The 21,575-nt window shown below is 37.2% G+C and overlaps 7 protein-coding genes across 7 annotated transcripts; 4 read left to right on the top strand and 3 right to left on the bottom strand.

Moving 5' to 3' along the window:
* Positions 1-25: 25 nt before the first annotated feature.
* On the top strand, positions 26-5,122 carry DOP1 (Dop1p; the record flags this gene model as incomplete). The annotated part of the gene is made up of 1 exon (XM_033909492.1): positions 26-5,122. One exon carries the CDS (start codon positions 26-28, stop codon positions 5,120-5,122), a length of 5,097 nt encoding a protein of 1,698 aa, XP_033765383.1.
* Positions 5,123-5,224: 102 nt separating this feature from the next.
* On the bottom strand, positions 5,225-5,893 carry MTQ2 (S-adenosylmethionine-dependent methyltransferase; the record flags this gene model as incomplete). The annotated part of the gene is made up of 1 exon (XM_033909491.1): positions 5,225-5,893. The coding sequence occupies one exon, from the start codon at positions 5,891-5,893 to the stop codon at positions 5,225-5,227; it is 669 nt and encodes a 222-aa protein (XP_033765382.1).
* A 1,229-nt stretch (positions 5,894-7,122) lies between these two features.
* On the bottom strand, positions 7,123-9,381 carry HPR1 (Hpr1p; the record flags this gene model as incomplete). The annotated part of the gene is made up of 1 exon (XM_033909490.1): positions 7,123-9,381. The coding sequence occupies one exon, from the start codon at positions 9,379-9,381 to the stop codon at positions 7,123-7,125; it is 2,259 nt and encodes a 752-aa protein (XP_033765381.1).
* A 335-nt stretch (positions 9,382-9,716) lies between these two features.
* On the bottom strand, positions 9,717-11,708 carry RGP1 (Rgp1p; the record flags this gene model as incomplete). The annotated part of the gene is made up of 1 exon (XM_033909489.1): positions 9,717-11,708. One exon carries the CDS (start codon positions 11,706-11,708, stop codon positions 9,717-9,719), a length of 1,992 nt encoding a protein of 663 aa, XP_033765380.1.
* Positions 11,709-12,425: 717 nt separating this feature from the next.
* YCF1 (ATP-binding cassette glutathione S-conjugate transporter YCF1) lies at positions 12,426-16,976 on the top strand (the record flags this gene model as incomplete). Its single annotated transcript, XM_033909488.1, has 1 exon — positions 12,426-16,976. One exon carries the CDS (start codon positions 12,426-12,428, stop codon positions 16,974-16,976), a length of 4,551 nt encoding a protein of 1,516 aa, XP_033765379.1.
* Positions 16,977-18,546: 1,570 nt separating this feature from the next.
* SPAR_D03450 (uncharacterized protein) lies at positions 18,547-18,969 on the top strand (the record flags this gene model as incomplete). The annotated part of the gene is made up of 1 exon (XM_033909487.1): positions 18,547-18,969. One exon carries the CDS (start codon positions 18,547-18,549, stop codon positions 18,967-18,969), a length of 423 nt encoding a protein of 140 aa, XP_033765378.1.
* A 783-nt stretch (positions 18,970-19,752) lies between these two features.
* Positions 19,753-21,240, top strand: MRX16 (Mrx16p; the record flags this gene model as incomplete). Its single annotated transcript, XM_033909486.1, has 1 exon — positions 19,753-21,240. One exon carries the CDS (start codon positions 19,753-19,755, stop codon positions 21,238-21,240), a length of 1,488 nt encoding a protein of 495 aa, XP_033765377.1.
* Between the last annotated feature and the right edge of the window lie 335 nt (positions 21,241-21,575).

Below are 21,575 nucleotides of genomic sequence, written 5' to 3'. Positions count from 1 at the left end.
CTTTTAGTGAGAGGATTGAAAGAAGATGTCCTTACCACTAAAGCCTCTTACAATTGACTCAAATAATAAGCAACTAGACTCTAAACAGAAGAAGTTTCATGCTAATGTCGAGCGTGCATTAGAGAGATTTGACTCGGTAACAGAATGGGCGGACTATATTGCTAGTTTGGGAACACTATTGAAGGCATTGCAAAGCTGGTCACCCAAATTCCAGAATGTAAGATACTACGTTCCTTCTCCGTATCAGGTGAGTCGAAGATTGACATCCTCATTATCACCGGCGTTACCTGCAGGTGTTCACCAGAAAACCTTAGAGGTTTATACATACATATTTGAACACATTAGCCTTGAAACTCTAGCTACAGAGTGTAACATTTGGATCCCGGGTATCTTACCTCTGATGACATATGCCTCTATGTCTGTTAGGTCACATTTAATAGAGCTTTACGATAATTATATCCTTCAGTTACCTCAAACAACTTTAAGGCTACTAATCAGACCTTTGATTTCTAGTTTGTTGCCAGGGATTGATGATGAAAGCAGTGATTTTTTACCTTTAACTTTAAAACTCGTTGAGACCTTGCAGGAGAATTTGGATGACAATTCCTTATTTTGGCAAACGTTATTTTTAGTTATGACTGCAAATAAAGGCAGAAGACTGGGCGGTCTCACCTGGCTGACTAGAAAATTCCCATCGTTGAATGCTGTACCTCATCTGGTAAACAAAATAAAAATGGAAGCAGAAGAGAACACAAGCGAAACCGAAACTAACGATTCTCACCTAGACAGGAAAAGAAGAAAAGAAGAAGCTTTCAAGGTTTTATTGCCTGCAGCTAAAGATTTAGTGACCCCTGAACCAGGTCTGCTTATCCGATGCCTTGTCGGTTGTTTAGAAGATGAAAATGATATTCTTATTAAAAGAAGCGTTTTGGATCTTTTGCTACAGCGGTTAAGGCTAGATTCTCCTGTTTTAAATGTTCTTATTACTTCTGAGGATAAAAAATTACTGATCATGAGCTGTTGTAAAACTACTTTGAGCAAGGATATGTCTTTGAACAGAAGAATATGGAACTGGCTTCTCGGTCCTACTGCTGGGGGGATGCTAAACAATAACAGCGGAAACTCGATGGAAGACACTACTTCGGTCAAGTCAGGAAACGAAGAAAGTAATGTGTATTTTACAAAATATGGGTTAGGTGCCCTTTTGGAAGGTTTAAACGACCTTCTCTCAGAAGAAGAATCCGTTCTAACCGCATTCAAGATAAGCATGGCAGTCATGGATAGGTGGGAGATTGGCTCACTTGTAATCCCTGAACTATTCGTTCCACTTCTCTATTCCTCGGAAAATTTCAAACACAACGAACAAATCCTGAAAACCGCACGCACCTTTTTTGACAATGTTGAAACCAATATTATATGGGGAAAGCTTTTTCAGGAACTTGAAGATATCAAAAACCTAAGAGTTTTAGATTTCGTATTAACAAATTTTAATATTGGAAGCGACGAAGAAATTATTGTACGCCATCTTCCTTTGATTTTATTAGCTTTACTTGCTCTTCCACCTAATGATAAAGATATCAAAAATATTCATAAGCTCCAAAAGTTTTCTTTGTATAACAAATTGCTAAGCTATATCCCTGAGAGGGCTCTTCTTCCTCTCAGTCACTCAAAATTAAAGCACGATGATGATATAAGCTGCGAAGAACTTTTGAGCAAAATACGTGAGTTCTATACCAATGTTTCTAATCCATCTAGCATTTCAGAGAAGGATAATACGGCTGAGCGTTTGCCACCCTTTACAACGGAGGATCTAACTTTTTTAATAGCAAATCTTATTCAGAAAAAGCTTCTTTCAAGTTTACGAGAGTTAGAATTTATCAACGAAAGCTCTAGATTATTTATAGCTATTTTCGAAAAGATTCCTGAATCTGAAGGACCTAATGGAGGATCTCACACAAGCTGGTCGGATAAGAAAATAACTCAGAGCATATTTGGGGCTATTCTCAGGCTTTGTGAATCTCATAATGATGCAAAATCAGAAGAAATAGTTGGAATAGTAGAAATTTTTAGTAACTACTTATATTCGCGCATGGAATTCATTGAGTCGATGAAATTGTTGAAAATGATCATGATGGCTGTGTGGAAATCTTTAAAAGATCCACGCCACCAAATATTAGGGGTCAAAAACTTAAAGACTCTAAACAGGTTTATTCCATCCAAATTCATTGAAAGTGCGTTGGTATATACTTTTGTGGAAGAAGAAGATATATCCGAGAGGCTGGGCGTTTTAGATCTGTTATGGACACAGCTAGACTCAAATACAAATTTGATCAGGCGCCCTCTTGAATTAATTCTGGGTGAACTTTTTGATGATCAGAATCCCTTTTATTTAACTGTTTCAAAGTGGATTTTATCAATAATAAATTCAGGATCTGCTGCAAGACTATTTTACATTTTGACTGATAACATTCTAATGGTTACTCATCTCGAAAAAGAAGCCTTAGACGAGAGGGACGATCTTGATATGCTCACATATGAGTTCCAGATGCTTGCTTATGTGTTGAAAACAAACAGCGGCCGAACGAGGAAAGTTTTTTCCACTGAACTTACCTCAATAAAATCTTTAACCATATGGAAGAATGAGGACGTTTCCACATATAAATGTCTGCTGTTGGTCACGTTGACAAGGTTTCTGAACATAAAGAACAATACACACGCCAAAAGTATCAGGAGCGCGTTAATTCTTTTGGATATCTTGCTGGATGGGACTGAGGAAAACTTCAAGGATATAGTTATATTTTTACTGCAAATGTCATCTAAATATATTGCAGATGAAGGAATCGAACCAGAGTTAATAGCGGTTTCTCTGTTGGATATTGTGTCAAAGGTTCTCAGACTATCACACGATAATGGTATTAAACTAGACATTTTTGATGACAATGCTGCCCATTTGAAATATATCGATTTTCTTGTTACCAGCGTTTCAAATATGAAGAGTCCTCTCATTGTAACGGCTTATGTGAAGCTTCTTTCCGAAAGCATTGTTTATTTTGAGAATTCTATATTTCGAATGATTTTACCATTGTCTGCATCTCTTGTGCAGTGCGTCCAAAGATTGTTTTTGCTGGAAAAGAAAGAAGGTGGTTATTACCAACCAGTTGCTTTGCTGCTGGGTGGTCTCGAAGAGTTATTAGAAATTTCACACGGTTATCTTGTTACTGACGAAAGGGAAGGATACTTTTCAGGGTCTAATTTAAAGGGTGATTTCATTCAATCCGTGGTTTCAAACGTTTTTTCATCCGATTCCTCCAATGAAGAAAGTAAGATTCAAGGAGAAAGAGACGTAATACTGCAATCTTTCAGACAGGTGATTTCGTGCTGTTTAGATATTTGGTATTGGGCTCATAATATTTCGTGTAAATCTAATGATGATTCCAGCCTGGACGTCACTAATCATAACTCGTACAAGTTCAAATTCAGGTCGAAGAAATTATTAGAAACTTTATTCCTACTAGAACCTTTGGAACTGCTGGAAAATTTAATCAGTGCTAAGCCAGAGAACGTTACAGTTACTCTAGTACATGTGCTCGACGGCAATAAACCCGCTATGACAATACCACATTTATTGTATGGTGTAATTATCAGATACAATAGAACGGCATCTGTGAAATTTTCTAATCGTGATGGAAGCAGGGCAAGCACAACTAAATTAACTAAAGGGGAGCCTTCCATGTTAAAAAGGCTAGGTGGGGAATCAATTATTACATTTTTGTTTAACTACGTGGATTCTGTAGAAAACTCCGCAATAGAAGAGTTTTATGGAGATTTCCTGCTATTCTTCAGAGAAGTAGCAACCAATTATAACCTGTATTCTGATGTTTCATTGTCTATTCTGAAACTTGTCGCCCTTATTTCTGAAAAAGTAAGTAAAACGCAGTTTGGAGAACAAAAACGGGTTAGAAGGGAGATATCGGATGTGTTTTTCAAATATTTACCCAATGCATTCATAAACTTTACAAACTTGTATCGTGGCCATCCTGATTCATTTAAAGATTTAGAGTTTGTGGTACGCCGTGTTCAATATATCGTCAACGATCAAATTGGAGGAGACAAGTTTAATACGACGTTATCGACAATTGTAAATCAGTGTTTAACCCCTTACATCAAACCCAAAAGCGAGAAAAATATCCCAGGTTATGTCTTAGAACTCGCTGCGGTTATATCCCACCTAGGTTCAAAAGTTAAAAGTTGGAGGCTTTTAATTGGGGAATTGTTTCAAAATGACAAAAAACTTTTGGTGATTGGCAGTGATCAAACTTGGGAAAGAATTATTTACGAATGGTCCATTTATCCAGAGAATAAATCGAAAATTTTGAACGATTTACTATTGGAGATTGGCTCCAAGCGTTCAAGCGTGACGCCAACTTTGATCACATTTAACTTGGGAAGCGATTCAGAAGTCGAGTACAAGTGCCAAAACCTTTTGAAAATATCGTATTTGCTGATGATATCGCCAAATGACGCGTATTTGTTACAGTTTTCCTCTTTGATAAGTTGCATTTTCCAGTATCTAGTATCCAAAGATATCAAGCTTAAGGGAAGCTGCTGGATCTTATTGAGAGTTTTGCTTTTGAGATTTTCAGAATCTCATTTCAACGACTACTGGTCTATGATCAGCTACTGTTTACAAACTAATTTGCAGGAATTTTATGAATCATTACAAATACAGTCAGACGTTGATTCACAAACAATATTGCAGGTGTGTAAGACTTTAGATCTGCTACTCTTACTCAACATGGAAGGTTTCACCTCTACGAATGAATGGATTTTTGTTATTGATACGATAAATTGTGTATATAAAACAAATTCGTTCGTGGCACTGGCAGACGAAATTGCAGAGTTCAAGGATTATGAAATAACCAAAGCTGATGATCTCGAATTACCGACAACTTTGAAAGATGGTCTTCCATTATTACGAGGCATTCACAGAATCGAGAGGCACACCCAGCTAAGAAGTTTCTTCCAGAATTTGAGTTATCTGCATTATGAGAAAGTTTATGGATTAGGGTCAGTTGATTTACATGGTTGTAGTGAAGATCTCAAAAAAGATATTCTGTCTTAAGCATTGCTATAGATTTTTTCTCTATAAATAATAAATAGAAAGATAGTTATATGTTTTGAGTAGAAAAATGGGATATTAATTTTTACTTAAAAGCCTTTGCGACTATCGCCTTGTGAAGCTGTAGACACTGAGGACTTCCCAGCCCGCCTTTCTCGTTTCAACAAGTTTAACATTCCACCTGTAAGAATTGAGAAACGTTTGAATGACTTCTTTAGGCTTATTTCTCGCACAAAATAATATATAAGCAACACCATCTGGGGAAAGAATTTGTTCTAGTTGTTGTAACAGTTTATCAGTAATCGCCATACCATCTTTTCCGCCTAATAATGCTAAATCTAGCCATTGGTCCGCCTCCTCTCTTGATTCTGGGACATCGGGCACAGATTCTGCTGGCACATATGGCGGATTAAATATTAGGACATCAACTTGATTATTTCGAATGCTAGAATTCAAATCAGTTTGGATCACCTCTAAAAAATTATTCTTACATGAATTTAACTTCGCCGTATCCAAAGTTGCTTCGAGCGCCCATGGGTTGATATCTACAGCTAAGTGGATGGAGTTTTCTTGCGGTATTATTTTATTTTGCATTAAAAATGTTGTAACGATACCTGAACCGGAACCAATTTCACAAACAATGGCCAAACTATTACTGAATCTTTGTTTCAGAAATTCATGTTCTTTTTCTAAACAATCCAGTATAAGGAAGCTATCTTCAGCAGGCTCATATACTTTATGGTAATCACATTTAACATAAGGGGTCGGTAACATACTTCACCTTTCTCAGCCTATCTTTAAATTTATCGATACTATTTTCAGAATATAAATATTGATGTTTATAAAATCAAATTCCGATGGCGTCTTCGGGAAAGTAAACGAACAACTTTTAACTGAGAAACTAAAATTTTGTTATTCAGATACAATATTTCGGCAGAGGGGTAAATAAAAAAAGGTACTAATTTCCTTACAGCCACAACCAATGATTGTTAAAGTAAAGACGTTGACTGGTAAGGAGATTTCCGTCGAATTGAAGGAATCTGATCTAGTATATCACATCAAGGAACTTTTAGAGGAAAAAGAAGGGATTCCACCTTCTCAACAAAGACTTATATTCCAGGGAAAACAGATGTATGTAAATTCGATCGTTAATTGTCTTTTAAGTTTATTTACGGTTTTCAGATCTTACTAACAACTAAGAAAGTGATGATAAATTAACAGTAACAGATGCACATCTAGTAGAAGGAATGCAACTCCACTTAGTATTAACGCTAAGAGGAGGTATCTAGAGCCTTTTTTCAGTCATTTATGTAGTTTTATCAAGGCTGCTGACCACGAAAAAATACAAAATGAACATACTCCTATTTGGATTTTTGGAAGACTAGCGCCCCCTAACTCATCAACAAATACGTACAATTACTCTATAGTGTCTACTATAACTAATTATTTGTTTTTAAACTAGAAACGTGTATTAAAATTGTTCAGTATCTTACAAGTTATTCGTAGTAATACAGTAGGGTAGGACAACAGCGATTTCAAACACCATTAAATGGTCGAACTTCCACAGGAACATGCGGTTACAAATTATCCAACTAGAAGATGCATCTTCGTCATTTTTTCTCACATGTCTTCAAATGCAATTCTAAAAAAACGTTTTGATGCCCTCTTGCAGTATCTCAAATTCATTAGTAAGAAAAGCACTCTTTGGTCTACAACTTTATCAACTGGACATACGAAACCAAGAGTATACTTTTTGCCAACGGCCTCAGTCTCATCAAAGAACGTCCTAAGAACGTTATTGATGACACTTCACTAATTCCATAAAATATGGGATTATTGTTCAAATCTAAAACGGATTTGCTTTTAGTATCATAGTAACCATTGCTCTCTGATAAATGATTTTTATAGCACGCAAAACATATCTGAACTATTTCGTGATGGGACGCAGTGTACGAGTTTCTTATTAGTTTAAAATTTTGACTAATAGTCTGTTAAGGGTATATTTATTTCATGCTTTGAGCAGAAAAACTGTTAGGATTGCCCAAAGAGGCTGTATTGCTATCTTCTGCTTTTGGATTTTCTAGTTGAGCTGTTGTGCTCTGTAAAGCAGACTTCCCGCCATCAACTACATCATCAGGATCTTGCGAAGAAACTCCTGTGCCTGTTATTTTAGTATTATCTTTTGACATTTCTTGCCCTGGCAGTGTCTCTCTGCTTTTCATCTCATCTCCTTCCTTTTGGAAACCATTATCTAAACGCTGCGACTTCATTTTTTGCTCTCTCTCAGATGGCGTCTCTTCTTCTAGTGCTCTCTTTTTTCGTTCCCTCCCAATCCTATACTCCCTAGCATCTTGAAGTTTCTTCCTGTGCTCCTGATTAATTTTATGCAAAAGCTTCTCTTTAAAACTATCATCCAATGCTCCCGTTTTTTTGAATTTTTCAAACAAACCATCAACACCGGTATTTTCATTAACTTTATCGAAATCAAACAAGTATCGCGATCTCAGGAACCTTAATGTTTGCCATTGCCTGATTATTTCATCTTTGGCTTCTTCTCCAGAAGGTTCGGAAGAAACTTTTGATTCCCACTTCGCTTGGGCCGCTTCATAAACACCTTCAGGTTTCTTTACTTCTCGTTCAATCTTGTCTAGACCAGTAGGAATTTTCCAGACGTTATTGATCAACTTATTTCCCATCTTAATAAAAGTAAACTTTTTAAACGTTTTGTCAAAAGTAGGTGACGATAACTTCTCCTTAGATATCCTGGAGTTTTGGAATTCTTTAAAACCATCAATCTTGGCGGCTGCGAACCTCTTGTCAGAAGACATTAGCTTGCGGATAACGTTACAAAAATCAGGATCTTTGATCTTATAAAATTTCAAAACACGATTGTCGCAGATATATGAACATATATTGAGACCACGCTTTTTATTAACTTCATCAAGATTTTCAAAATTAATATCGCTCAAAGGGTTTTCCCTCAAATAGCAGCTTTTGTAAAAATTTCTCGTTTCATCAGAAGAAATTAAATTGCGTATAAGATTTGTTGTGAAACATAGCTGTAAAATAAACTGTTTGCGGTAGTAATCATCATCCTCCTGAGTGAATTGTCTATAAAGACTAGTTTTATTGCCCAAAGAGATGTCCATAATGGTAGGCCGAAGAATAAAGTCTTCTGATTCTTTAATATTCTGTAGGTCTTTCCAAAATTCATTTCTGTCCATCTTCATTGCATTTGAATGCTTCATATATACAGGTAACTTAGGGGACATAACATCGTAGTTAGTATAATACTCTCTATTCAGGGCTTCCTCTAAGGCATATCTAGTCCTATTGTTCATCTTGATTTTGCTATAAAAGTTCTCTTCGATTTCCAGAATTGCATCGAGAAGTGGACTTAATGATCTATCAACATCATTTTTGTATTCTAAATCACTGAAAGCAAATTCGATTGGACGAATGATTAGATGATAAAATACGAAATTATAATCCGCAGAAAAAATAACATCGGAATTACGGCCGCTTTCTCGTTCAGATGGTGACCCTTCCCATTTGCTATCAGATTCCTGTAAAGCTGAAATAGAAGCGGATCTATTGAAGTTTGATTCTTCATTTATAGGCAGTAGCTCAGATAAAAAGTTCTCTAGTTTATATTTCATGCCATAATGTTTGACTGTATTAAGGACATCATTATTTTCTAATTTGGTCAAAATATCGTTCCAATGGCGCAACTTTTCGTATAGAGGCTGTTTGTAACTAATTAAGTTGCTCTCTCCTAATGATACTGGTTCAATAGATGTATTCATTTTGAACCATTCGATACGCGATTCAGCATAGGGCCAAAATTTCAAAAACGTAGATGGTGAGTTCAGCAGATCAATGGTCGTGGAAAACAACTCAAAAAAGGTGTTTCCCCAGCTAGCTGGATTACTTCTATTGGATCTTGAGTTATACACAAAATCGAGACATATACACGATTTTAGCAACCCTTTTTCAAGATTATTTCCTTCTTCGTCTTCAATAGCACTAGTCATGGAATCTATAATAAACCTTTTAAGTACTATGTCAATCAAAGAATCCCTATCGTGAATTACTGAACAATTGCTCTTGAGCGGTTCCCATTCAAAATTGAGGATACTTTCATGGAACATTGAAGACGGAAGTGGTTCATTTTCAATAGAGTAAAGGGAAATTGGGAGTGCTTTGAAGATTTTGCGGAGAAAACCTACCGAATTTTGAATCAGTTCCTCAGTATCGGTCATTACTATTCTTTTGTCCTAATGTCAGTGCCTCTTGAGTGGCTAAAATCATATATTATTTTACTGGTCCGGTTATTGCAATTAAACCTGATGATCATGGCGAAAAATGACATTTGGAAGAAATGTGGATCGTGTGAAATGAGCAATCTTAAAATCGCGTAACTAAGAATCAATGATATCAAAGCAAGAGTATGTTAGTGAAACGGGTTGATTAACTTATATATATATATATCTCTCTAGACATTTACTACTTATAAAAGAGATTATAGTAGTTCTCTTTTCTGGATGGGGTTGAAATACAAAACAGACTTTAAGGGTACGCTGCGTGTATTTATAGCTTACCATCCCATGAAATCTTCAGATGTGCCTAATATTGGAATGGGAATGTAACATGTAAACTCTTCACCTTCTAGATTCTCTTTTGAATGAAACAGAACGCCCTTTTTATCCTCGTAAAACTGATCCAACGTAATACTTTCTGTCTTTGCGACTATTACGAATTTTAGTCCTATCATCCACTTGTGTTGGAAGACATCTGTCTTGAATTGCCCAGTAATTTGGTTCGTGGGCGATCTTGGAGGAAGTAATTTTACCGACACAGACTTACACTCATCAAAACAAATGAAATGCTTCTCATACACCGAGTTCCCTTTTGGCTTGCTCCCCATTCGTTTCCCTTCAGTCTTGTATTTTGGATTTATAATTTCAAACGATTCTAAGGACACAGTCAACGAAGTTACTTTTAGTAAAGGTGTCGTTATCGAATCTAATTCAATGACCAAATTTATGTCATCGGTTGTCTTATAAAAAGGTGCTGACAAAGATAATGTTGCCATAGTCTCATTGTTTCTGTTAATTTGGTATGCGCGTTGTAAATTAACTAACTGGGGTAGAAGATTAGAGTTCTCATCTGACTTAGCCAGAGAACAATCCTTCCACACCTTTTGGTCGAGATTAGAGATGTTATCGCGTACAGAGTCACTTTTCCTCCTCTTAGTAACAGCATTGCCTGTCGTGCTAGACTCTGCAGATGTCACCATTTCATTCGAAAAGTGGGAGTCGTTGGGTTCAGGATCCGAAGAATCTTCATCCTTTCCAAACTGTACTTCCATTTGTAAGTCAGTGAGTTCATCTATATCTCTTGGCACATTCTGGTTGGATTCTACTAATTCAATAAAGTTTTTTTTGACGCGCTTGACAAATTCACTATCTTCTAATGGAGAATCAATGCCAATTATAGATGATTTCCTCCTACCAAACGATACAGCAGAAGCTGTAGAAACTTTTCGAGTGAATGAACGCGGCTTCAATTCTTTTATGTTACCTGCCTTTAATACGATAGGAGGCTTATCGAGATGTGATGTATACTGTTCAGCATTCGAACTAATATATGGTGCTATTGTTATTGGGACTCTATTCGAAAATGCCTCGATGTTATCATCAGAAAGTACATCCGCACCAACCTCAAGGGTGTAATTTATTGATGCAATTTTTGATGATGAATAACTTGGGCATATATCTTTTGGCAATTTTGTAGATTTAAAATAGAACGTCCTTACTTCACCAGGCTCCAAAGAAATTTCAGAAAATATAAGTGTCTGTGGTATCAGAAGGAGAGGCAATGTTCTTATGCTGGTATCGTTTGAGTTCGCTAAGGTCCGTTCATTATAATTACTTGTTCCTCCCCTAGAACTGGTTTCTGAGAAAAGAAGACCATTGCTCACATTTGTATAATCTGAATTGAAATACTTGATTAAATTTCTCCTACCTTTAACATGATCCCCATCCTCAGATGCAAAGACAGAATTTGTTGCATGTCCAGATAAAATATCCAGCCCTACCATTCTTACTTCATTTTGTTCAAATTTTGACTGCGCAATTACTTCTGAATCGTACTGAAAGATGCCCGATATTTGAACATAACCAGATATTAGAGTAACAGGTTGATGAAAATACATTTGCTTCAGTATTCTTCCTCTTAAAACCTTATTCTCATGTAGCATTTCCATGTTATGTGAATCCACGCTTTCTCCAGGACCACCTGTTTTCTTGAAGGCACCTAGTAATGATTTCAGTGACCAGGCTTGATTTTCCATCGTGCCTTCAGCATCATCCTGAATTTTCGCCTGTTGTTCTAACTTCTCTTCAACCGCTTTATCAATAGTGAGAAGCTTTTCTTTATAGTTGAACAATTCACTCTGTGAGCCTAAGTGCTTGAATCGGAAAGCGATTGATATATGTTCTCCGCCAAAATATGAATTCGATTCATGTATGATCTCCAGTTTGATGTTTTCTCTTATGAGAAATGTATCGATTCTGTGTGCACGCATATTTCTTTTCAATAATGATGAATACCACAATCAAAACCGAGGGACACAAGAAATTATAGACTGGCTTTCGCAGTTTGTTTTCGACTTGCCACTTTTTGCATTGCTCTTACAGATATCGAAGCTGATTATAAACTAAATTGCTCTTGAAAAATACCACTTTGGAGACGCGCCTTACGCTTTATAGGAGACTTCGGAGTAGACTTGGATTAAAAAATGAAAATTAGGCAAGAAGTTCAAGTATTGCGTTTAATATCTAAACAACAATTTCACCCTGATGCAGGCACAACACACTTTACCATCCTCAGCAAGAGGGATTTGTTCTTTATTCTCGTTTGATTTTATGAATATTTCCCTTGTGCAACGAGTTCTACTGATTAGCGATCTGCATTCTACTTTACAATCCTGAAGCAGACTTGATACGCCTGCGTCTATTAATGATTGTATTATCCAACGCTAACAGCTGTTTTCTGTACATATCTTGGCCTGCATTTCTTTCATGATTAATACAAAAATACGTAATTCCGCCGTGATGCTTGGGCGGTGGAAGCTTACGGCTTAGTAATTATGAAATTGATGAAAAAAGTTAGCTGCTGCTATAAAAGCTAAGGCAACTTCTTATGGTTATCCCCCATATGGAATCTGGACTCCAGCCTACAATTTCCAATTAACAGTTTGAGAATAGACGAGGGGCATAGTACTACCATAAAGAACAAGAAAATGACTGGTAATCTTGTTTCATGGGCCTGTAAGCTCTGTAGATCTCCTGAAGGATTTGGACCAATATCCTTTTACGGTGACTTTACTCAATGTTTCATCGATGGTGTGATCTTAAATCTATCAGCAATCTTTATGCTAACCTTTGGTACCAGAGATCTAGTTCGCCTTTGCAATAAAAGACATCCTAGCGTAAAATATAGACGAAATTGGATTATTGTCTCCAGAATGGTACTTGTCCTTTTGGAAATAGCATTTGTTTCACTGGCATCTTTGAATCTGTCTAAAGAAGAGACGGAAAACTTTACCGCTGTAAGTCAGTATGCTTCTACCATGCTGTCTTTATTTGTTGCCTTAGCCTTACACTGGATAGAATACGATAGATCAGTTGTAGCCAATACCGTACTCTTATTCTATTGGCTTTTTGAAACATTCGGTAATTTTACCAAACTAACAAATATTCTTATCAGACATACGTACGAAGGAAAATGGTATTCTGGTCAGGCAGGTTTCATACTGACATTATTTCAGGTAATTACATGCGCCGGTATCCTGTTACTTGAAACTCTTCCAAAGAAGCCCCTAATGCCCCATCAACACATACGCCAAAGCTTACTGAGAAGGAAACCGAATCCATATGATAGTGCAAATATATTTTCTAAAATCACTTTTTCTTGGATGTCAGGTTTAATGAAAACCGGCTATGAGAAATACCTGGTGGAAGCAGATTTATATAAATTGCCAAAAAACTTCAGTAGCACGGAATTAAGTCAAAAGTTGGAGGAAAACTGGCAAAGTGAGTTGAAACAAAAATCCAACCCTTCACTATCTTGGGCAATATGCAGAGCTTTTGGATCTAAAATGCTTTTAGCCGCATTCTTTAAAGCTATTCATGATGTTTTGGCGTTTACTCAACCACAATTGCTAAGGATTTTAATCAAATTCGTTACGGACTATAACAATGAAAGACAGAATGATGATAATCCTTCCATTCTCGGACTTCAAAATAACCCTCATCAAAAATTGCCTATAGTAAGAGGGTTTTTGATTGCGTTTGCTATGTTTCTGGTAGGTTTTACTCAGACATCTGTTCTGCATCAATATTTCTTGAATGTCTTCAACACAGGTATGTATATTAAGAGCGCCTTAACCGCCTTAATATATCAAAAGTCTTTGGTGCTATCTAATGAGGCATCTGGACTTTCCTCTACCGGTGACATTGTTAATCTAATGAGTGTGGATGTTCAAAAATTACAAGACTTAACACAATGGCTAAATTTAATATGGTCGGGGCCTTTTCAGATCATTATTTGCTTGTATTCTCTCTATAAGTTGTTGGGAAATTCTATGTGGGTGGGCGTAATTATACTGGTTATCATGATGCCACTGAACTCATTTTTGATGAGGATACAAAAAAAGTTGCAAAAATCCCAGATGAAGTACAAAGATGAAAGAACTCGTGTTATAAGTGAAATACTAAATAACATTAAATCTCTAAAGCTATATGCCTGGGAGAAACCTTATAGGGAAAAGTTAGAGGAGGTAAGAAACAACAAGGAATTAAAAAATCTTACAAAATTAGGATGTTATATGGCTGTAACAAGTTTCCAGTTTAACATTGTTCCTTTCCTCGTTTCATGTTGCACATTTGCTGTATTTGTGTATACTGAGGATAGAGCATTGACCACAGATCTAGTTTTCCCGGCCTTGACTCTTTTCAATCTGCTTTCATTCCCACTAATGGTTATTCCTATGGTTTTGAATTCTTTTATTGAAGCTTCTGTTTCTATTGGTAGATTATTCACTTTCTTTACCAATGAAGAGCTACAACCAGATTCCGTTCAGCGCTTACCAAAGGTGGAAAATATAGGCGATGTGGCAATTAATGTTGGAGATGACGCTACCTTCTTATGGCAGCGCAAACCGGAATATAAAGTGGCTTTAAAGAATATCAATTTCCAAGCTAAGAAAGGAAATTTAACCTGTATTGTTGGTAAGGTTGGTAGCGGTAAAACCGCTCTATTGTCATGCATGTTGGGTGATTTATTCAGAGTTAAAGGCTTTGCCACTGTTCATGGTTCTGTTGCGTATGTTTCGCAAGTTCCGTGGATAATGAATGGTACTGTAAAGGAAAACATTTTATTTGGGCATAGGTACGACGCTGAATTTTACGAAAAAACGATTAAGGCCTGTGCATTAACCATTGATCTCGCAATATTGATGGATGGAGATAAGACATTGGTCGGAGAGAAAGGAATTTCTTTGTCGGGAGGACAAAAAGCTCGTTTGTCCTTAGCAAGAGCAGTTTATGCAAGAGCAGATACTTATTTACTTGATGACCCTTTGGCAGCTGTCGATGAACACGTTGCTAGGCACTTAATCGAACATGTATTGGGTCCAAATGGTTTACTACATACAAAAACCAGGGTATTAGCTACAAATAAGGTGAGCGCTTTATCTATTGCAGATTCTATTGCGTTATTAGATAATGGAGAAATCACTCAACAGGGTACATACGATGAGATTACTAATGATGCAGATTCGCCATTATGGAAACTGCTCAACAACTATGGCAAAAAAACCAACGGTAAGCAAAATGAATTTGGTGACTCCTCTGAAAGCTCAGTTCGTGAAAGCAGTATACCTGTGGAAGGCGAACTGGAACAACTGCAGAAATTAAATGATTTGGATTTTGGAAACCCCGACGCCATAAGTTTAAGGAGAGCCAGTGATGCAACTTTGGGAAGTATTGATTTTGGTGACGATGAAAATATTGCTAAGAAAGAGCATCGTGAACAAGGAAAGGTGAAGTGGAATATTTACTTAGAGTACGCTAAAGCTTGCAACCCGAAGAGCGTTTGCGTATTCATATTGTTTATCGTTATATCAATGTTTCTCTCCGTTATGGGAAATGTTTGGTTGAAACATTGGTCTGAAGTTAACAGCCGCTATGGAGCTAATCCAAATGCAGCTCGTTATTTGACCATTTATTTTGCTCTTGGTATTGGCTCTGCACTGGCAACATTAATCCAGACAATCGTTCTATGGGTTTTTTGTACCATTCACGCTTCCAAATATTTGCACAACTTGATGACAAACTCTGTGTTAAGAGCCCCAATGACTTTTTTTGAAACAACACCAATTGGTAGAATTTTAAACCGGTTTTCAAATGATATATATAAAGTGGATGCGTTATTGGGGAGAACTTTTTCTCAGTTTTTCGTCAATGCAGTGAAAGTCACATTCACTATCACAGTCATTTGTGCAACGACATGGCAATTTATTTTCATTATTATCCCACTAAGTGTATTTTACATTTACTACCAGCAGTATTACTTGAGAACATCAAGAGAATTGCGTCGTTTGGACTCTATTACTAGGTCGCCAATCTACTCTCATTTTCAAGAGACTTTGGGGGGTCTTGCCACGGTTAGAGGTTATTCACAACAAAAAAGGTTTTCACATATTAACCAATGCCGCATTGATAATAACATGAGTGCATTCTATCCTTCTATCAATGCTAATCGTTGGTTAGCATATAGACTGGAACTTATTGGTTCAATTATTATTCTAGGTGCGGCAACTTTATCCGTTTTTAGATTAAAACAAGGCACATTAACTGCAGGTATGGTTGGTTTATCGTTAAGTTATGCGTTACAAATCACGCAAACATTAAATTGGATTGTTAGAATGACCGTGGAAGTTGAAACCAATATTGTTTCAGTGGAAAGAATAAAGGAATACGCCGACTTGAAGAGCGAAGCACCTTTGATAATTGAAGGTCATAGGCCACCCAAAGAATGGCCGAGCCAAGGTGATATCAAGTTTAATAATTATTCAACTCGTTATAGGCCAGAGCTTGGTCTTGTTCTGAAAAATATTGACATACACATTAAACCGAATGAAAAAGTTGGTATTGTAGGTAGGACAGGTGCCGGAAAATCTTCATTAACGCTAGCGCTATTTAGAATGATTGAGGCTAGTGAGGGAAACATCGTAATCGACGGCATTGCCATCAACGAGATTGGATTATATGATTTGAGGCACAAATTGTCGATCATACCTCAAGATTCTCAAGTGTTTGAGGGCACTGTCCGGGAGAACATTGATCCGATTAACCAGTACACCGATGAAGCCATTTGGAGGGCATTAGAACTTTCTCATCTAAAAGAACACGTGCTATCAATGAGCAATGACGGACTAGATGCCCAACTAACCGAAGGTGGTGGTAATTTAAGTGTTGGACAAAGACAATTACTGTGTCTTGCAAGGGCAATGTTGGTTCCTTCCAAGATTTTAGTACTTGATGAAGCCACGGCTGCAGTTGATGTCGAAACAGATAAAGTTGTCCAAGAGACGATTCGCACTGCTTTCAAAGACAGAACTATTTTGACTATCGCGCATAGACTGAACACGATTATGGATAGTGATAGAATCATTGTTCTGGATAATGGTAAAGTAGCCGAGTTTGATTCTCCAGGCCAGTTATTAAGTGACACCAAATCATTGTTCTATTCACTGTGCGCGGAAGCTGGTTTGGTCAACGAAAATTAAACTTTGAACTAATATCAACCTGTTATGAGATAACGTGCCCCGCATAATGAAGTGCGTTTGATGAATAAGAATAAATAGGTAAATAAGAAAAGCACTTTATTTTTTTAAAAAAAAGGCTGCATGGCTGATCAGACCTGCCTGCATTTCTTGCCTGGAGGAGACGTCACGTCACTTAAGCAAGAAAAGGAACACTCTTTCGAAATATTCAATATACAATTAGAGAGCGGCCAGGGGCCAAAGGTTATATTGGAGGCAGGAATAGAGGAAGAACGTGGTCCACCTCCTCACCATTACCCCTTTACAGAAAAAAGCCAACCTATTTCCGGAGCACAGATCGCAAGCGTAATCCACCCGCAGAAATATGATCGACGCTAATTCCCTTTCTGGTATCTTAAGGGAAACTCTGTGCGGGGTAATGACCTTATTAGGAAATGCCGCAGTTTACATTCGGAGAAGGGGAAAACCTTAAACAACAGAAACACAAGCAGTATACCAGAAATGTGGAAAAATAATACGGAGGTAGCTCTACATATTCCTGTTAACTTTATGCAGCCCTTTCCGTGACCTAATATCTAAGGCCCCCTTTATCTGTTTCGATTAATTCAGGTACCTTTTTGGTATCATCGCAAATAGGGATCGTAGGAGAAAGAGTCACATCTCAAGACTTAAGGTATACTAACAGAATTTATTGACTGCATGTTTTCTTCCTCGTTCATTCAATATCATAGGATATAGGAAATTGCACGAGCTCGTCGTTTGGTTGTCCCTGAAGGAGACTTACTTATTTTTCTCTTTTTTTTTTTCCACTTTCCATTTTTTTTTTCATTTGTTGGGTCGAGGCTGCTCCACCATATTGCTTCTTCTGTCAAGCATTAAAACGTGCGACATAACTATTTTTGGCAGCCATTTCAAACAATAGCATAGTGCGAGCTGCTCAAACGTCAATAACCACGGTTCGACGCGGTAGTGTATTTCTCGCGGGTCTGTCCATGCGCTTCCGCGTGGGGAAAGTCATCCACTTTGAAGCGCTGCGACAACACGATCGCTCAAACAGGAAGGCGCTTTCCTTATTTGGATCGATGGCTGGGTTTGAGCTGCAGGACACGCTGCAGCGGAAAGCCCTCTTAAATCCGCGAGTCCGGTCCTGGCTCACTTTCTAGAACGCGTATTTCGTTGGCGTGCGGGTGGTATCCAGTAAGAAAAGGGGCTACGCGTATGGTGGGTAGTCCCTTTCAGGGACCAGTGCAGAGGGTGAATCAACGACCCCTTCACAGAAACCACGCAGGGATTTTCTGATATTTTTTGTTTGTTATTTTTTTCTCTCTACTTGCCTTACCTTTTCTTTTTTCCTTTCATTTTTTTTGCAATTTTTTTGTGTACACTTTCCATAACATAGAGGATGGTTTAGTAATCTCTCGAAGTATATAAACCGTCGCTGTGTCATGCTTGTTCTTTGTCTGCTTCTTTCTCGTTGAACAAATATACTTCTCTCTGAATTTTTTTTTAGAGCAAAAAACCAAGGATAACAAACATCTTCTTTCGTTCGCTTCATAATAACAACAAATTAAAAATGCAATTCTCTACTGTCGCTTCTATCGCTGCCGTCGCCGCTGTTGCCTCCGCCGCTTCTAACATTACCACTGCTACTGTCACTGAAGAATCTACCACTTTGGTCACCATCACTTCTTGTGAAGACCATGTTTGTTCTGAAACAGTTTCCCCAGCTTTGGTTTCCACTGCTACCGTCACCGTAAATGACGTTATCACTCAATACACCACTTGGTGTCCATTGCCAACTACTGAAGCACCAAAGAACACCACTTCTCCAGCTCCAACTGAAAAGCCAACTGAACAGCCAACCGAAAAGCCAACCGAAAAGCCAACTAAGCAAGGTTCTTCCACTCAAACTGTTACCTCTTACACTGGTGCTGCTGTCAAAGCTTTGCCTGCTGCTGGTGCTTTGTTCGCTGGTGCTGCCGCTTTGTTGTTGTAATTTACTCGGCTTTTTTTTTAATAAATTTTTAGAAAAATGGTCAAGAGTATTTTTGCCTTCAACAAGCTTCCACAAAATCCTTTTATTTCAATTAATAAGAAATTCTGGTAATTTCTTAGTCTAAAACTAGGAGGCAACACTCCATAACTAAATGATTATTATAATAATATTAATATAAAGTTAATATCTCTTAGGTTTACACGCAGCCAGACTTTTTTTATATATGCTGGTTGCATTGTATTTTTATCATATATCTTAATATAGGTTGTTTAAGGTTCGTTAATTCAAAAATAAAATATTTTTGTCTACCCATTTGGTTTCCGCTAATTGAATGCGGGAACCCGATATATCACATGTCAAACAGATGATAATTTTACCTTGTTTTTTTTTTTTTAAAAATACAATAATCATGTATTCGTAATTCATTATAGCGATCAGGATGGCTTATCATCATTGATTATATATGGGCACCTTCTTAATATTCCATCCGGATCACTGAGTTGACACTTTTCTTAGCCAGCTTTTGTTTCCCTTGCACGGGCGACTGAACTTCCTGGAAAATCATGTAAGCCGCAATTGCTTACTAAGTCAAAATTCTGATAGATTCTTCTCTTAAACTAAAAAAGAATAGTCTATACAATCAAAAGAAATATGTGTTTAATGAGTGAAGGTTCTATACCTTGTCTCGCAGAAAAAAAGTGGCCAAATTTCTAACTAAAGACTGGTTTTGCGTTACTCATAAACGCCACTAACAAAAAAGGTCTTATCATAGTCATATAGAAAATGTCAAATTCTCCAACAGTCGCAACTTTGTCACAAGAACATTTCAATCCGAATATTCCTCAAATTCTCCCACACGAGAAAATGTATAAGATTCAAGTGGGGAAATCACTATTCAAAATCAGTGGTGCTTCTTTAAGTTCAGATGGTCCCAGTTTCTTTACTGAATACTTTTCTAAGAAGCGCTCTCCTGCCAATAACAATGACAGCAATAATGATAGTATAGAATCTAGTGAAAATGAGGTTCTATTCATAGACAGATCTGCCGAAGTTTTTGAATGGATTTACCAGCATTTACAAGGTTACATAATCGAGATTAAGGATGAAGTACAATATACCATGCTTTTCGCAGATGCTATGTACTATAATTTACCGCGATTACGGTCTTTACTGAAAGAAACGGACTATTATTTCACTAACATTGGCGGGCAATCATTCAAGATAGCAAAAAATCTATTCAGAAGGAAAGGTGATTCTCCGAATTATTTCGAGATATATGCAGCTACGGTGTACATCGATGTGGAAGAACTGATTATATCTAGAAAACTATTAAGACCTCCACCTCATTCTGCTCCTTATGTTCCAAGATCTTCTGAGTATTTCAAAGATTTACTGACATTGCTGGGAGGAGCAACTCTCGATTTGGATGATAATAGAAGAGATGCCTTGATAAAAGAGTGTCGTTATTACAGGTTTTTAAATCTTGAACAGCGGCTAATCAAATCCCATGTTAGCTATAACCCCACAACAAAAAAAGAGGAGATTTGCCTCTTATTGAAGGACTTATCCAAAAAAGGCGTTACTTTTCCTGCTTCTTCCGCATTTCCGACCTCTCCCTGCTTTGAAGAGGAATTGTGCAGTGTAGATGAATGCGATCCATTGTTGAAAACCTGTGAACAGCCAGCAAGTAAAAAGATCAAACTTAATGTGACTGAAAAATATAATGATTCCTGGAACATGCTTTGCTATAAGAGGCCATTTTTAGATAATCATGCGAGAGAGTTGATTTTTCAAATAGATTCAACTGATTGTACAATAATCTTCAATAAGGAAAGCCAAAGTATTCATGTAGACATAACTGGAGAATCTGCACAAAAGTTTGAGGCTTTATTTGGAAGCCATCCGCCGAATACACCCTTTGGTGCGCTCAACTTGAATAATTACCATTATCGTTTCCCATCCGACAGTACGCAGGCGAAAATTGAAACTCATTATTTGCTTCCAGCATGCATATATCTCTGTGACTTAGACGTAAACGGTATCAAAATTTCTCAAGTTCAAAGTCTGCTAACTGATAAAAATAGGTTTAATGACAAGGTCATTGACGTCTCTGATCCACTTGGCGTTAAATTATGTTCCGGTTTGAAGCTCTATTTAAGAAAATCTCTCTGGAAACTGGCCATGAAAGATGGTAAAATTATGCTGTTAGCTATTAAAGCCATAGCATTTAACGGAACCAAGGAGTACTACAGAGGATATGAATATCTGTAAAATTAACATCTGACAGAATTCGCCCTTCTGCCAAGCTCTTAAGTATGTGTATGTTTTCTATTGTATTTCTTATATACTTGTGTAGTGCTTGATGCAAACTGAAACCCCGTGATGAACGGTATTTCTCTAGTAGCTTTTTTTCTTGCTTTTTTGTAGGCTCTTGTCCCTTTTCTCTTTTATTATCAATAGATATAGCAAGAAAAAAATCAACTTCGGGAATTCGAATATAGACACTTATCAAAACCAAAAATAAAGTAACATAGAGAATATACTAAGATAATGTGTGCAAAGTGAGAGTCTCTGATATACTTGGAGTAGGTAAAACAATATTAATC

This window comes from Saccharomyces paradoxus, chromosome IV (genome assembly GCF_002079055.1).
Source record: "Saccharomyces paradoxus chromosome IV, complete sequence".
Classification (NCBI taxonomy): Eukaryota; Fungi; Ascomycota; class Saccharomycetes; order Saccharomycetales; family Saccharomycetaceae; genus Saccharomyces; species Saccharomyces paradoxus.
This window is presented reverse-complemented; position numbering and strand designations above follow the sequence as displayed.